General features: G+C 34.2%; 1 protein-coding gene across 3 annotated transcripts in view; it reads right to left on the bottom strand.

The window, feature by feature from the left end:
* LOC145679883 (uncharacterized) overlaps nucleotides 1–17,697 on the bottom strand; it is a 140,724-nt gene that overhangs the window by 33,917 nt on the left and 89,110 nt on the right. For 2 of the 3 annotated variants that reach the window (XM_081750393.1, XM_081750394.1), the window contains exons 9-11: nucleotides 15,995–16,030; nucleotides 14,880–14,915; nucleotides 583–777 (exon numbers count right to left, since the gene is read on the bottom strand). In XM_081750393.1, the coding sequence (XP_081606519.1) occupies nucleotides 583–777; nucleotides 14,880–14,915; nucleotides 15,995–16,030 (267 nt within the window). The remainder of the gene's footprint in view (nucleotides 1–582; nucleotides 778–14,879; nucleotides 14,916–15,994; nucleotides 16,031–17,697) is intronic. The other variant, XM_081750395.1, reaches the window with a different exon arrangement.

The following is a 17,697-nucleotide window of genomic DNA, read 5'->3' as shown; positions in this document are numbered from 1 at the left end:
CACATTTTAGTAGTGTAGAGTATCGTGTACAATACTTATGATAATTCACAGTATCATAAACTAGCTTTTAAAATAACTTTGATTTTGGAAATCTTATAATAAACGCATGGACTATTACTTAATTTGGTAATAGTATACATGAGAACGTCGTGATCTGCGTTTCTTCTGTGTTCTTTTACCACTTCTACATGAAATACCATAAATTTTCTACGTAGTGCAATAGCAAGAAGTATCCATGTGCACAAGACATGCGATATGCGTTAAATTCCCCCCGCCCCTTACACACACACATAGTCATAGATAAAGTACAAGGGCATTACACATGCAGATGTGAAGTACAGGTACGTTCTGTTTTATTTTCGTATCAGTCGATAAGTAAATCAAAGTCGCTTTGTTACCCCCTTGGTAAGTTCGTAGATACTCAATGAATAATCCCTGAAAGTATGAGCGTCCAGCTCCTTCGGGAACTGACGCGGCTTTACGTATACTATATCCCTTAATTTTAAAAAAAGCATTCGACAGCTAACATAATCTATACGAATACTAGAATTTAACGTAATATGAAAAATATCCCGTACTTGCCTATTTTCCTCACTCGATCAACGAGAGTTTGACCAGATTCTTCTTCTTCTTCATCATATCTTGGAAAATGGACGCCTTCGCCTTCAGGAAATGGTCCTATGTCATACTCTTGACCCAATCCTTCAAATCTACCATGTTCTCTGTACCTAAGTAACTCTTTGTACGCTGCCGAATATCCATGAGGTTGGTAGTAACCTGAAATAAATACTTTTTTTGTGATACAATATCCAAAGACTAGTGAAGGAAAGGGTAAAATAGATGACTTCGAGTTAAAGGCTTATATTGCCGTTGAAATAACTTTATGTTGAATATTTTGATAGAAAATTACGATTTTGAATTATCTCCGGTACTTTGTATGCTTTTACCATCTCTAGTCGCTTCGGTTTCTAATAATCTAGTACTTAGTATTTAAACCTCCAAAGCCTATGCTTCTTACTGCTTCTAACAATAATCGGTACATCTCGTAAAATCATACAGAATGTCGATCTCAACTTCAAAACGCAACTTTTGAGATATGTCTTTTGATTATTTCAACGACAACAACGTAATATTTATTCATTCCTAAAGCTTTTCTACGAATGAAGCTAAATTCTTTGTGATAGTGCTAAAATAATTAGGTTAACTACAGGTTAAAAAAATCATAGAAAATACAATTAGCCATAAAAATATTTGAACTCATGATTGCTGATATAACTTTGTTAGGTCAGATGCAGTTCTTTTGCTGGTATCAGAAATGCACGGAAAGATGCAACCACTCTAAATGTAACTTTTCAAGAAGTTGCTAAGCCTGTGAAGCTCTGAAACAGTATTTCGCTGGCAACCAGAAAATTTCAGTACTTTAATATCACTGTTCATTGTTCGGAGCTCTTTGTTCAATGAATGACATATATACTTGTATGTACACGAGCAAAAGTGCATTCACACTTCCATTTTTCATATCCTGCAACGTTACACCACCAACAACTCTGCTAACGTTTGTTGGTTGAGAAATATACATGGCACACTACAAGTGCTCTAGCTTGATTGAAAAATGTCAGTGTAGTAAACTTCAAAAAAATAAAAAAATAAAATATTCATGCCTCTGCGACGAAAAAAATCAGTTAGAAGACACCGTTTAGTATCTACAGAGCGATTGATATCATGAGAGAATTAAAGAGAAATTTTATTTAACCTTAGATATACCGAGGAAATATGAATGTTGCTCAAACGTTCATTTTATTTCACAGGTTATAGTATTTTGCAAAACCTTTGAATCTTTTACATTATTCGTTTCAACGTTACCTTCACTTTTGTTAGTTATCGGTTTTAATATCTCTACTAAAACTTTGTGAAAAAACATCAGATCGTGATGATTTAACTCCCAACTTTGTTTCGCGAGAATTTTTTTTATCAGCAAAACCATCGTAGTTTTTATTTTAAAAATGTATTATTATTATTATTATTATTATTATTATTATTATTATTATTATTATTATTATTATTATTATTATTATTCATTTATAGATTAAACCTAACAAGATTATTTTCTGGAGTTATATTACTGGTTTCCAGTGTGTTCGGAAAATGAAACAAAAAGGAAAAAAAATACAAGGAAAAAGATAAAGAAAGAGAAACAATTTAAGAAAGTAAAAAAACAAGATGTGTAGTGCGTGTCAGTTCAATTTGCGAAAACCATTGCATCAGTAGAAAATATGTCATCTTTCTAAAATATAACAAATATGTGCACATAACATAAGTTTTTGTAATTTTATCCCCAATTAATAATACAGGGATGTTTTTATTACAAGCATATGCGATACGATACGAGGATAAAAGGATACGAGTTCTCTCTTGTAATACGCCGTAATATATCATTCACTATCTCTTGCTTTATTCTAAATAATCGATAACTGACATTTTGTAAAGAATATTAAATAAAAATGAACTAAACATTATCAAATATGAATATCGACGAATGTTTACGATAATATTTCAATTAAAGATATATCCATTCTTTCTTTCTTTCGGTTAACTTGTGCATGATTCTTGCATCTCATCTCTTGATGAAGAACTTTAAGCAAAGAGAAGTCATCATACACCCTGAAAGAACAAATTAAATTTAAAAGTATTAAGTTGACTTTGAGTAGACTTAAAATCATGACCCTCGGATTTCTAACCTAGTGCCTATAACACCTCGACTATTCTTTCACAACTGCCGAAGTCTCCCAACTTGAGAGTTCTGTCATGAAATAATGGTCGGAGGGAGAAAAAAGGAAACAAAACTTTGATTTACAAAAAATAACAGAAATAAACAGAAGCTTTCGGTTTGCCGAATGAAGGCTTAAGTAGCCAAGTCTTAGTTAGGACAACCCTTTTGAATAAATCTTGAATGTGACGCTATATTTCTTTTCTACCATAGAAACATGTGTATCTTGGTAGGTATTTAAATAATTACGCTAAAATCTAAAAGAAGTGTCTTGTGTGGTGAAATAATACATTACTATCAGTTAAAAAAAATTGTTGCGGGTCTGCATTGTTTAACCCTTCCTGAAATCTACGTTATGAACAATCAGTCCATACAATACGCATCTACTTCGTAATTTAATTATGTTTAACAAAGCTATTCAAGTAGCAAATATGATTGAAATAGTTCTTTACATTTATTTGTGTTGCAGTTTAGACAACAAGCTGTAAAAATAAAAAAATAGAACTAATCTTCATGCTTAGCACTTAACGTTAATACAAAAAAAGTGATATAACTTGTCCGAGATATTATGTTTGTTACTGAAATTTCTGCTGTGTATTATTGGATGAGTAGGCAGTTCATCGTTGGATGTCGAAAGGTGTGAAAGTACTTTCGACCTGCTCCTGCTATTTCGATAAATGAATAGGGCTTCTGTGCTTTACAAGCCATCTTTTTTAGTGTAGATTGTGGTTATTTGAAAAAACATGTTTTTAATTCTTAAAAATACCGTGAAATTTGAATTCGACAGCTCTATGCGATATATAAAACCTAATCCGAGTGACATACATATTTGGTTATCTTAGAACTTCAGTGACGTTATGAACCAAGCAGTCTCTTTACAGCTGCATAATGAGAACTTTGCTTTGTATGTGAGATTTGAAAATGACATTGTATTTAATGAAGTGTTGACTCAGTTACCTGAAACTGTTCCGTATGTTCATTCGAATGGGGTACGCAGCACTGTTCGTATTTCATATGTTGAACTGAATTACATCAAAGTTCGTGTATTTGACTTGCCTCTTGAACTAGACAATAGTTTTCTTCATGATATGTTGAGTGAATATGGCGAAATCACTCACGAACCTGTTGTAAAACTGCTGTCATGTGAAGAACCCTCCCCAGAACCTCTGTTGTCGGCTTCTAACACAGACCCTTTAGTGCACACATCAGATATTGAACCGAAGCCTGCCTTACTACTTACTGAAAATACATATGCCATGTCACTCCAAAATACGAAGAATCAAAAATCTACTTCGGCTTCCCTTGATATTAATGATACATCCACTCGTTCCAAAAAACAATCGAAGCCGAGTTCTTTTCAACTACCTAGACGTTCTTTAAGGAAGAAGAGGAAAGTGTTGTCCAAGGACAGCCGTACACTTATAGACAGTGGAAGTGAAATCGATTCATTGACTCAGAATAACGACGTTGAACCCAGCTTGGAAAACCACGAGAGTTCGTCAGGCGATAAACAACACGTTCAAGCAACGAAGCGGTCTGTTGCGTAACCACCTTTAGAGTGTTTGCCTCCCCTTTTTGTGCATGTGTGTTAAAGGTGTTTTGCGACCATCCTTTTGTTTACAACCATGTTCTACCGAAGTTTACATCTGATAAGAGGTTTAGGAGTTCAATCCTGCTGTGATGTCATACCCTCTCATTTTCTTCGAACAAATGCAAGAAAATTGTGTTCTTTAAATATAAATGGGGTAAAATTTGACCGTTATAACTAGAACCTTAAACTATTTATTCAACAACATAATTTTGAATACGTTTTACTACAAGAAGTAAGTTTTTCCGACTTCAGTTTTCTTTCCACATATTTTGCGATTGTAAATACGGGCACCGATGCCCGTGGAACTGCGATTCTAGTGAAAGATGGTTTTGATTACTCTCAAGTGAAACGAATTCCATCGGGACGTGGAATCAGTGTTTACACTGATGGTATCTATGTGATAAATCTGTATGGTCCATTAGGCAATAACAAACTTACTGAACGTGAACGTTTTTATAATGAATACATATTGTCCCTATTACCGGCAGATGCTAGTTGCGTTCATGTGGATGGTGTTCTAAAGACGATGTAACAACAACGGGACACGACTTCTCACTTCCGTCCTAGCATGACATTTCACAAATTTGTGAAATCTTTATAACTTCGAGATGTATGCTGGTTCCTTTGGCAGTTCCCAAAATTCACGTACAAAAATTCTGAAATGATGTCTAGGCTCGATATGTTTTATACCACGGATACACACATGGATAAGGTCACAGAAATTGATATTCTTGTTCCAGCGTTCAGTGATCGTGATGCCCTTTATTGTACTATAAAATTTCAGACGCATATTAGACCAACATACGGATCAAGCTATTGGATATTAGACACTTCCCTTTTACAACATAATGATGTACGTACAGACTTTCATATGCGTTGGACATATTGACAAAATCAAAGAAAATATTTTTCAAATATCCTCCAATGGTGGAATCGTTATGTTAAACTGAAAATATGTTTTCCAGGTCTAAAGGTCGTGAACCAAAACAGGATATACACAAAACTCGGAGTATTATTATCCTGTTTTAAATGACTTCTTGGATCATCCTAGTAGCTCTACTAATCGTCAGCAGATCAATCATATTAAAGAACATATTCTCAGTGTACGATCAGGGGGGCGCGGTGGCTCAGTGGTAGAGCGTTCACCTCTGGTGCTTGGGGTCCCAGGTTCGATCCCAGCCCCCGCCAAGTGAACTTTGTGGTGGACAAACACCGTGCTCGTGGGTTTTCTCGGGGTTCTCCCGTTTCCTCCCACTTTCTTCATTCCACCATTTCACTCATCTCTCATTATCACCGTCTCCTTTAGCCTAACCGGCATAACCGTGGGACGTAAAACTCAAATATTTCATTTCATTTTTTTTCAGTGTACGATCACAATTACTTCAGAAATATTATGTCACAATGGACACGACTGATGTAATTCCCAATGATCAACCGTCTCTTTACCAATATGTGCGTTACCAAAAACAGCGACTTTCTCAATATGTGAACTCTCTTCAGACAGAAGATGGTAGGCTTCTCACGGACACTCATCGCATTCACCAGACTATTTTAAATCATTTTAGTGACAAGTATGGAACAATTACCAAGGATCAGCGCACTATTAGTGTATATTTGTAAGTGTCGCTCCCTCAAGTACCTGAACATTTATTTAATACCTTTATGGGTGTACAGAAAGAAGAGATTTATTGTGTGCTTCAAACTTGCAAAGATTGTAAATGCACAGGGACTGATGGCATCACTAATGAACTTCACAAGTAATATTGGGGCCTTTTACAATATTTTTTGCGATTTATGTAATGAAATGCTCCGTCAACGTAACATACACGATAATCCAGGAATAATAATACTAATTCCAAAGAAAGGGAAAGCAGTTACTTTCATGATTATCGTCCCATCACGCTACTTAACACAGACATCAAAATATTCCAAAAAGTTCTTGATAATCACGTTAAAGCGATCTACCCTTTTCTAATTAGTGACTGCCAAGCCGCATTAAATCCGAAGTATAATGTTTTTGCAGCGCTTAGTAAAATTCGAGATCTCTCAGCATACTATAAGTTTAAACACAATTTTGATTTTCTCTTATCCGTTGATTTTAAACAGGCTTTTGATTGTCGATCTCATGACTACTTATTTGCTATCCTTCGTGCATATGGCTTTCCTCAGTCATTTGTCCAGGTTGTACAGTCAATGAACACATATGCTACAGCAAAAGGTAAAAAAAATGGGCACCTCACCTCCCCTCTCAATGTTAATTGTGGCATACAACAAGGATCTTCATTATCTATGGGATTATTGCCCTGCTGTAGACGTTTTCTACGAAAACTGATGCAACTCCATGAACCTCAGTTACATGACTTTCAAGTACTCAATGTGCAAACTTTTGCCGACGATGTGACTTTAATGGACATTGCATCGACACAATTTTGTTATCTCCAAGACTGTTTACACGAAAACCAAAATGTGAGTGGACCTAACATTAATTATATGAAATCAACATTAATTATATGTTTTATTATGTGGATGCCCACCTGGGCTATTTTCCTTTAATGGATGCTTTTATTATCGCCGATAGTGTTAAAATATTGGGAATACGTTTCTCCTGAGATTTACAGTGCTCTTACAATTTAATATGGCATCCAATCGTACATCAGATTCGCTTATTAACTAAAGAACATAAGTATCTTCGACTTAACTTACTGCAGAAAACTTGGTTCCCGAATACGTATCTTTACTCCAAACTTCGGTAAATATATACTCGCACATATATACTCGTTACCAGAACTGTATGCAAAAAACTGGATTATTTATGTGTTTTTATATGGTCAAACATGTTCTTTCGAATTCATAGAAATACTCTATATCTTCCATGTTCTGGAGGTGGATTCAATTTAGTGAATATTAGAAAAAATGTCAGATACTCATACGTATCTGTGGTTCCACTTTTGAGCACAAAATATATTTCCGAATAGTCCGCATTTAATTCGTTTTCATAAATTGATCAAAGATCATGCACATATTCAATACTGGGCTTACAGTGGTATTCAAGATAATCCCTGTGATTTGTCTTCCAAACAACTATATTCGCTGTTAATGAAACCAGTTTATGCGGGTACTAGTCCAATAGTGTGTAAAAAATTTCTGTAGTACAATTGGCCACGTATATGGAAAAACTTTAATTCAGAGTGTCTCACAGAAGATGCTAGAAGTGCATCGTACTGCCTTATTTATGAATTATTGCTTACAAATTAGAAATTATTTGCTATCCATCGTGTAGTGAAAGAGGAGTGTTCTTTATGTGTTCAACATGATACTTTACTACATCGCATCACGTCCTGTATTTCCACACGACAAATTTGTGATGCCTTGTGTCGGATGCTGGGACTTATTTGTCGACAGCAACCATATACAATCTCTCCCACACCTTACGATTTGCAGACTATCACTGGTGCCCGTAGACCAAACTAAATGCGATTAATTGGTTGAAGGACTACTATGTTACAATATCCTACTAAGTTGTAATACTTGGAATTTATTTGGTACTTACAAACTCGGAGATTGCATTCGTTTAATACAACTCCTCAAATAGACATAAAAAAAAGTTCCCAAATTTCTTACGCATCTCCTTGTCCAATAATAACGTACTATTTTTCATCTCTAGTGACTTACTTCTCCTGATTTGTTGTGTTATACAATTTACTACTAACATTCATGTGAAATAATAAAAAAAAAGTGGATAACGTACTTGAACAGTGAGATAGTTATTATGTGTCTTAGGTTCGAATCACCAACCCAGCTATTTTATGATTCTTTTTTGTAATGCTTGTTACAACTATAAATTAATTGAACGTTTCAATCATTTCCATTTGGAGCTGACCGCGTGATCCTTATGCTTTCCTACTACGTCGAACAAACGTTTGTTCACCATTTTCCTTTCAGCCAGCAATTATATCCCTGTATTCTTGTGTGTAGATCGCTCGCTGTGAGTGTCGTACGTTCAAATCTCGCTCTAGACATATGTTTTAATGTTTTCACGTCTACTTATACTCGCAATTTTGTTTGATAAGTGGTGGCTAATGTTAGGGTTGCGGCATTGTACAAAGACCAAAGTATTTCAAGAAAAAATATTAGCACCAGCAGTGGTAGTAGTAGCAAAGAACAGAAAAAATACTTTATAATACTCCCATATATATTTTAAACAACACATTATTTACTTCCGTAACTGTCCGTTCCGTTAATCATTTTAAAAAGCGAAAAGCAATCCGTCACAGAGTTTCTAATTTATATTGCGTTGTAGCGAACATACAACGACCAGATTTCTACAGCACGGCAGTTGGAGCTTATGCCGAAATGGGTGCTAAACTCAAAATCAAGCGTCTTTGGTGTGGGAGACCCGAGTTCGATTTCCGGTGGGATTTCATATGAATCGGGGCCTACGTTAAGCTGTAGGTTTACTTCTCATATAGTCTCGCTGGTGAAAGAAACCCTAAACTCAAAATCAAATATATTATAATTATTATTAGGTATTATTATTATTATTATTATTAAGTAGGGGATAGAAGAAAGGTTAGAGGGTACTGAATATGATGACACATTTTATTTCCTCCCAGTTTGCTGTTACATCCAGGGCCATAACTTGTGGGGAGCCTCGGTCATCCGGCCCCCCAAGGAAGCATCCCGCCGTTCGATAGGGGGTCCATTTTAAGACAAACTTTTTTTTACTCCATATACGATACGAACATGAAGTTGTTAATGAAGCATCAAACAGATTCACTACATTACATAAACAAAACAGCACACAAAAGGTAAATAAACCAAAAACGAGTCTATTGCCTTTTTCAGTAAAAAATGCCTACCATTAGGTGCCCTAGAAATAATATGTATTCGTATGGCTTTGAGATTTGTCAATATTGTCCCCTTAATTAATTTGTCATGTATAAAACGTGATCAGGGGCGTAGCTAATAATCCCGCATACCTTGCCGTGCAGAGGGCCCACAGGCTCCTGGGTTCCATAAAGAGTAAGAGAAAGATGGAAAGGGCATAAAGATAAGAAAAGCAACTTTTCTATGGGGCCATAATACACATATTAATGCTTACCCTCCAAAAAAATCTAAGTTATATACATATTAATGCTTACCCTCCAAAAAAATCTAAGTTACGTCGCTGGTTATACCTATCGAGTGTATGTTATCTTGATGTATCAGAACCATTTTAGATAGGTTTTCAGAATACTTCGCGGAGAGCACTTAGCTGTTAGAAAAGAGAACGCTGTTTGTTGGCAGCTATCACTTTTGTCATATATGAGTGAATATTATAGTTGCCTACTAAAAGCCATTTCGGATTCAAATCCTTGTTAAATTAGCTTTGAAGAAACCGATAGGAAGTCTCTGTCACATAATTTTATGCATGTTTTCCGCAGGACAATATCTTTTGCCCTTTGAAGCGATGGAAGATATGAGAAAATCAGTTCGCTTAAAGTAATTGACCTTAAAAACTTTTAAAGCTGTGGATCCTGGTGAAACAAGAAAACATATTAAGTTTGCAAATTCAAATAACACGAATAATGTGACAAGCAGGGAAAACAGAGAAACTGTTATATGGTAAGACGACAGAAGCAAAAGTCACAAGCTGAATGTTTAAAGCGTATGGTAAGAAAGCAAGCACCCGATTATGTGGCCTAGTGTTTAACGTACTAATCTATCAATCAGCTGATCTATGTTCGAATCTTTATCAAGTGCATGTTTTTTTTTCTTTTCGCCGAAGAAACAGCCACTACTTGTAGTATTAGAGGTTTATATATGGTTTCATTCTGTTACATTTTTTCTTATTCTTGTCTAAGGTAATAATATAAAGCTGTATGATTCTACCTTGGTAGATCAAAAATAAGGAAGTTCTAGATTTCTTTCCACTAATAAAATATAAAAATAATCGTACATCCAAAACAAAATATACAAGTAATTGAAATGAAAGCAGCAAGTTCGTGAGTCACTAGCGTGCAGAAGAGCAAAGAAAATATAACCTGAGGCGCTTACAAGTGCCTGCCGTATCTCTGTCTTAATTGTGAACTGAACACACTTTTTTAAAAACACAACGTTATCAATGAAGTACTGGCCTGTGTGAAACCATAGAGAAGAGAAACGAAACAATATTACTATATTTTGTTTTTATTATTAGATGATTCAGTTTGTTGAAAAAAGAAATCATGTCACTATTTAATGAGAATATGATTAATAAACTACTGTTCATCCCAAGTGGAAAGACATTTTGTACTCTGGAAGGTCATATTTTATTTGGGAATACTCACGTGAGAATGAAAATAATGCAACATTTATGGAATCAACCCTATAAAGAGATTGATTCCTAATGGGAATTCATTTACTTTAGGATCCTCAGTTAAGTTGTAGAACCATGTCTCCTATAGTCTCGGTTCTGAAAGGGATATTCCCCAGTGGACCAACTGATCAATATTAGAACTATCAGTTTGAGGAAAAATGATTGGTTTGCGAACTCTGAAAGGTTTCTATTAATCTACAAGCCATGCATGGAGCAAGTTCCACGGAACTCAAAATAGATTAAAATCACAAATCTGGTTATAAAAGTTAATCGCTCGCTGAACTATTGGGACCAATAGAATAATTAAACTTGATTTTTAACTTCCTAAAATTGTGCTTCTAGGTTCCTAATACGGGTTCAATAGACCCGTAAATATATTCAAAAAATCAAAATTAGAATACACAGTTCGTTTAAAAATATAGGCTGGAGCACTTTTTAAAGTTCAGACAAGAACTAGTTGAAATGCTCATTCTTCGAACGAGAAGAATAAGTTTCTGGAAATATTATTTTCGATATATTCAAACCTCTTCCCCAATAGAATAGCATATCAAACTAAGAGAAATGAAAAAGATCCAAGTGAATCCAACTGCTAACTATCTTCTAGATTTATTTTAAACAGCTGAAACACTTACTAGCTTTGACCAGTTTATGAACACAAAATGGGAAATTAAGATATTGTAGCAGTTGTCTTGTTTTCTTTGGTAGAGTTGGAATTTCCGAAAAGGATGGACCATTTCGTCACAGATTAGTATGGAGGAGTTTAAATGTGAATTTCATCTTCTTATCATGAGAGATTCGACAGAAACTCTCTTTTTTGTAGTACAAATTTAAAACTCCTTTCCTCGTTTAGAACATGTATTGTATGAAAGTAACATGAGAAAAACCGGACCAGAGTTAACTAAACAAGAAGAAAGCAGACTTTGATAAATGAACTTCAGGGTCTCCTTCGCTAAGCAGTAGTTCAATTTAAAGTGTTAATATTACAAACTGAAGGAGCGCAATAGCCAGAAATAGTGGGGAAGAGAGTCTTGAAGTTTCCAACTCGCTGTATGTATGACACGACTCGAAAAGTTGTGAAGTAAAGGCGTAGCAGAGTTGGGAGGATCTTCGGCTCCCGTGCAAAGGCTCCTGGGTTGGAGTCAATTCCTGTTCGAGTCAATTATTTTTGTGTTTTGCCTTAACCAACAAAGCAGCCATTTGCATTTACAAGTAAACTATTAATTCATCATATGTCTATAAAACATAAAACAATAAAAATGTTCAAATCAGTTGTAAAAGCTTTGAATATATTATGTTAACAAGCAATAAAAAGTAACCTATTCCGCTTTGTATATCGATGCCACGGGTTATATTATGGTTAGCACAGTCGTTGTGTAAAACTGTTCTTGACGCTTCTTGTCTATATCTGTGAACAGTGCGCGAATTGACCGGACTTTTGCAAGAAAGAATAGATTATGCTTCAGATGACAATAGCATGGCAAATTATGACAGTTGTAGCCAGGAGCTTCACTTAGGGAGATCAGGAGGGGCATTTGCCTCTCAAGAGTTTGAGGAATAAATATACTTTAACGATTGTCTACTAATATACTGGTACAAAACGTGAACGGTGGTGCTCTTGCCCCTCTTAAACGAAATCTGAAATGACCCAGCTGGTTATAGCATACATCCGGTATTACCAAAGGGAATTTCTTCCTCATCTTCATTGTAATTTGCACACTGTCCACATATATAGACACGAAGTGTCAAGAATATTTTTATACAATGACTGTGCTAACCATAAAATAACAAGTGATATCAATATTCAACGATAAACAGGTTACATTCTATTGCTAGTTAACATGGAGCATTAAAAGATTTGACAACTGGTTTGAATTTTTTTGTTTTATGCATTATAAGCATATGGTGAATTAATATTTTATCGCTACTTTATTGGTTAGAGCAAAAATAAAAAAGAGTTCAATCGTGGGATTCAAGCCTGGACCCTTTGCATGGGCGTCGTAGATACTCTGCAAGGCCGTCACTTGATAACTTTACGCGTCGTATCATATATACGAGAGTAGAAATCTTTAAGACCTTTTTCCCCACTGTTTCTGGCTATTGTGCTGTCCTAGTTTGTAGTATTACCACGTTGAATTTGCACTGCTATCTCGCGAAGGAAGGACCGGAAATTCATTTGCCAAGGTGTGCTTTGCTTTTGTAAGAAACGGTCATCTGGAGTCCGCTGACGAACTTGGACACGATTTAGAGAATGATCAACTATGCCTAAATGAAAAAAAGGGGAAAATATACGTCAGGAGAAGTTAAGTTGCTTGAAGTGAAGTTTAGTAACCAAACTCAATAAGGAACAATTGTTAATGTAGCCGCAATCAGTCAGCATTAATTGGGAGCGCAACTGAACACTTCAGACACGCGTAAGAAATGGTCGATCCGTTGGGTCAAATAATCTGTTATTCGCGTCAACAAACCTCATAAAAAATTACATTTTTGTCCTTTGCGCGCAACACACTCTGTTTTTCAGTGACTTCCAATGCTAAACTTAAATCAGCTATTACTTCTTGGCCCAACTATCCTCGTGTTTACTTCCACCTGAAATGTTATATTTAGGCATAGTTGACCATTCTCTAAATCGTATCGAACTTTTGTTAAGTTTCCACAGGACGTCAGCTAACCATTTTCTCCCATGTTTAATTGTATTTAAATATTCATTTCAAACAGTTCATTCGATTTGAAAAAAGAGAAATGTTACATAATGTAAAGGTTTAATATAAAAGACTAACACCACAGAAACAAATATCCACACGAAACGGAAAAAGAGACAAACAGAATAAAAAACACCAGTGGCTTAGCTAACGAGCGTGCCTCTCATGCAAGATAAAGAAATGGGTCCCTAGTTGTAAACCCAATTGTTATAATAATAATAATAATAATAATAATAATAATTATTATTATTATTATTATTATTATTATTATTATTATTATTATTATTATTATTATTATTATTATTATTATTATTATTGAAAACTCGTTTCCTTTTAAAATCTCTCTCTCTCTGTTTAAGAGCATGTTCGCATATAGCAATAATATCTGCATATTTGCCAATGAGCGGTCCCAAAGGCCAAAAGGAATTGAAATGTCTGAGAGAGAGGAACAAAAGAACTTTCTTATGATAAATTCTACGTCAAAGTTCGAAGCACTTGCTTCTGACAGGTGTTTTTTGTTTCTTTCTTTTTCTGAAACAAAAAAGTTTTGGCGGCTAAGAAATTACAGTATATAATATTCCAAATTTGCAAGTTGATTTATTTACAGTGCAATTTTAGGTAATAAACAAATTATCATTAGAAAACATTATTGTAAAAATGTACTTTTATTTTTTTCATCCATCGCAAGTCTTAAAAATACTCACTCCTTCAAAAATAATTTTCTGAAAGAAAACTCTACTGTCATTTTTATCTATGTCGAAGAAAATTTAAAGATAAGTTTGGTACTGATACGACTGTTCCACAAACAATCAGATAAGAGATTGAAGAACAAAATACTAAAGCATTTGTTACTGTACTTAAAGATGGCAATATTCCTCTACTTCGTTACGTTCATTCGATGGAAACAAAATTCCTACAAAAAATTCCAGTATAAAAAGTCCGATGCTAGTGATTCTTGTAATACTCATTTCCAAACAACTTAAAACTTCAAACCACAAAGTATTTGATAGAAAATCAAACAATTTCTGAAATCGAAACAACTTGATATAAAACTTAAAGTCGTTTGATAGAAAACTGAGTCAGGTTTAATAGAAAAAGGAACCCGTTTCTTAGACAACCAAACCGGTTTCATAGAAAACAACACCTTTTTTTAACTTTTAAAACCCGACCTCGATGTTTCTTAAACTCTATAAAAACGGATAATTGGCTTTCCTGTTCACCACTAAAAATTATAAGAATTATTATATATCATCATACAAATAAAATAAATAAATTATTCACAATTTAGCTTGACTTCCATGCTAAATATTTACTATTAAAACTAATAATTTGTTTCCACCTTTGAACATAATACTCTTAGTTTCGTTATTCTTTGTTTCACGTTTCATAGTATTAACACTTAAGAAGAAGAAAGATTTCATTCAATTTTCAATTAAGAAAAAAAGCAACAACATAAAGATAATGATCCAAAAATTTAAAACTTACCGAGTGGTCTAATAGATAAACCTCTGTACGGTCCTACTAAATACATAATAATTCAGGTTTAATTTTCATATTCATGTTTGATATATTAATGTATATGTTTAAGTACTAATTGCAAAAGATAATTTTAACCATTACTTAGTAATTAACTATTTACAACATTTTGCTCATTTACAATTACATAAAAGTATAATATAACACAATATATTATAATATATTATAATAAAAGTATAATGGAAGAATAGGAGACAAAGCAAGTGCATGAATGTCGTACTGTCTTGTTTCCAAGATAAATGAAGATAGCAAGAGCAAGTATTTTGCATATAACACAAGTGATATCAACATGTTAGAATACCATGAAAACAACAAATAAAGCAGCAAAATATATGAATACATGACTAAGTTAAAAAGAAATGCCAATCTCGTGACAAAGTAGCCTTCTGATTATCAATATTTATGATAATGAGTGTGCTCTTATGCGAGAGAACAAAGACAGAAGTGTACAAAGAAAGAAAGTACTGTGCCAAAAATAACAAATCCTCTTAGAGCAAGGATGCCGAACCTATCCAATTACCAACTTATTGAAACTTTACCATGCAGAAACACCAATGCTGCAAGTGTACTCAACGTAATAGAAGTTCAAAGTGTTCATCTCTTTAGCACACATATGTAGAACTATGCCTTGTCGAAATGCCTACGTCTTCTACCATGCACAATATTTCTGGAACAACATTATACCACATTTTGTTTATCTTTTACTTCAGTATTTACAAGTCCTAATAATAAATATCAGTGAAAAGGAACATATTGCAAGTATAACATCTTGACTTTTGAATGAATTATATACTACTTAAGCTACATCATGATAGAGTACTCACTTTAAATAGATCAGCAATGTTAATAACAATAAGGCCCTATTACAAGAACATAGAACATATTTGTGAGATATTTTTCATCTCAAAGGATAATTATTTGCAGTTATTATTATTAATTTAAAAAACGTGTAATTCATAAAGATACTATTCTTCCCAAGGACTATAATTTTCTCAATATAAAAATTATATATATATATATATATATATATATATAATTTTCTAATTATTAATTTTACAACTTACATTGCCTGAACTTCGGGTTTCTAATTCTCTTCACTGCTGAAAAAAATAATAAAGAAGAAAATTATACTTTAGGCATCTATAAACATTAATCTCCTAAAACATAGTAATTTCGGAAAGTAATACACACGATTTCTGTCCTTCCTGGATACAAATATAAGTTGGTGGTTATCAGGACGTAATTTTAAATTCATCCTAGAGAATATCATATATTAGCTTTTGCCAAGGTAAAAGAAGAAACTAGTAGTTAGATTTTAGTCAACTAAATGGATAACTGTCAATTCTCACAATATACATAAAGAAGGTTGGACTTACGGTGCATAATATGTGGATAATAGTACTATTGATGGATATTTCAAGTTCTTTTAAAAGGCACAGATAATTATTGTTCATAAGTCTTATTCCGGTAAGCTATAAAGGATTAAACATCAGCTATTTTGAAAAACATTGAGAAAGAAATTCAAGTGACTGAAGTATCCTTCTACAAATTGCCTCAGAAGTTTAAATTTATTACAGTGCAACGTGTGTAATGTATTTACCGTGAGTTCTTTTCATCACGGCGTTACAAGTCGTGAAGTTGCGGATCAAGAATGAAGATTTGGCATGATTCTAACAACCTCAACTGGAAAGAAAACAAGACTTGTGCAGAAACGTTGACAGCAACCTCAAACCAGGACTGATAACTTAGCACAACCTCGGCACAGCTTTAGTAAAATACACGTGGAATTTGGAGCATAAAATAGAGTCTTTAGAGGGGAGGCGCCTTAAAATTCGTATCAAGTAAGTTGGAAACATATGAGATCGACCTGATAAGAGTTCATGAAGTTAGATGGAAAGGGTAAGGAAATATGGAGATCGGAATTCTTAGTTATTCTATGACAAAGGAAATGAAACCTACTATCTAAGAACCGAGTTCTTCGTCACAAACAATATTAACAATTAAGTGTTTTGAATTTCATAATGATTTATTTAATTCTTAAAGAATACAACAGATCTTTAGGGCCCAAATCTGTATAGTTTTCTAAAGTGGTTCAACAGTTAAGCTCGCAAATCGTTCATAGACATACTACAGATATCTAAACTTTAATTGACCTTGTTGTACCTGTTATACCGAAAGGAGCACATATTTTCACATAGGAGATTTCATTAGTACACCCGTCGTGGCGTTGTGACAGAAAAAGAAATCATTGTTTGCTAACCGTGTATTTAGTCTGTATCATCTCTATCTGTTTTGTGTAGGTAAGATGATTTGCGCTCCATATTTGGCGAATGATGTGTACAATGTCTTGAATGCGTGCATCGTATTAAAGTCTCTAACTATTCTTGCTAGCAAACCGAAGTTTCTGTATGCTTCATTAGTTATATGTTTTACGTGAGTTTTTAAATTCAAGCAGTTACACCCAGATCTTTCATTAATTATGTTTCCTTAAGTGGAAAAATGAAATGAAATCTTTAAGTTTTACGTCCCACGGTTATGCCGGTGAGGCTAAAGGAGACGGTGATAATGAGAGATGAATGAAAATGGTGGAATGAAGAAAGTGGGAGGAAACGGGAGAACCCCGAGAAAACCCACGAGCACGGTGTTTGTCCACCACAAAGTTCACTTGGCGGGGGCTGGGATCGAATTCCTTAAGTGGAGTTCGCTCAATCGACTATTGATGCATATGAGAAACTTTTCGTTTGTAAATATCATATACATAAATTAT

This window comes from Thermobia domestica, chromosome 2 (genome assembly GCF_964235325.1).
Source record: "Thermobia domestica chromosome 2, izTheDome1.hap1.1, whole genome shotgun sequence".
Taxonomy (NCBI): Eukaryota; Metazoa; Arthropoda; class Insecta; order Zygentoma; family Lepismatidae; genus Thermobia; species Thermobia domestica.
The sequence above is the reverse complement of the archived record's forward strand: the minus strand, read 5'-3'. Positions and strand labels throughout refer to the sequence as shown.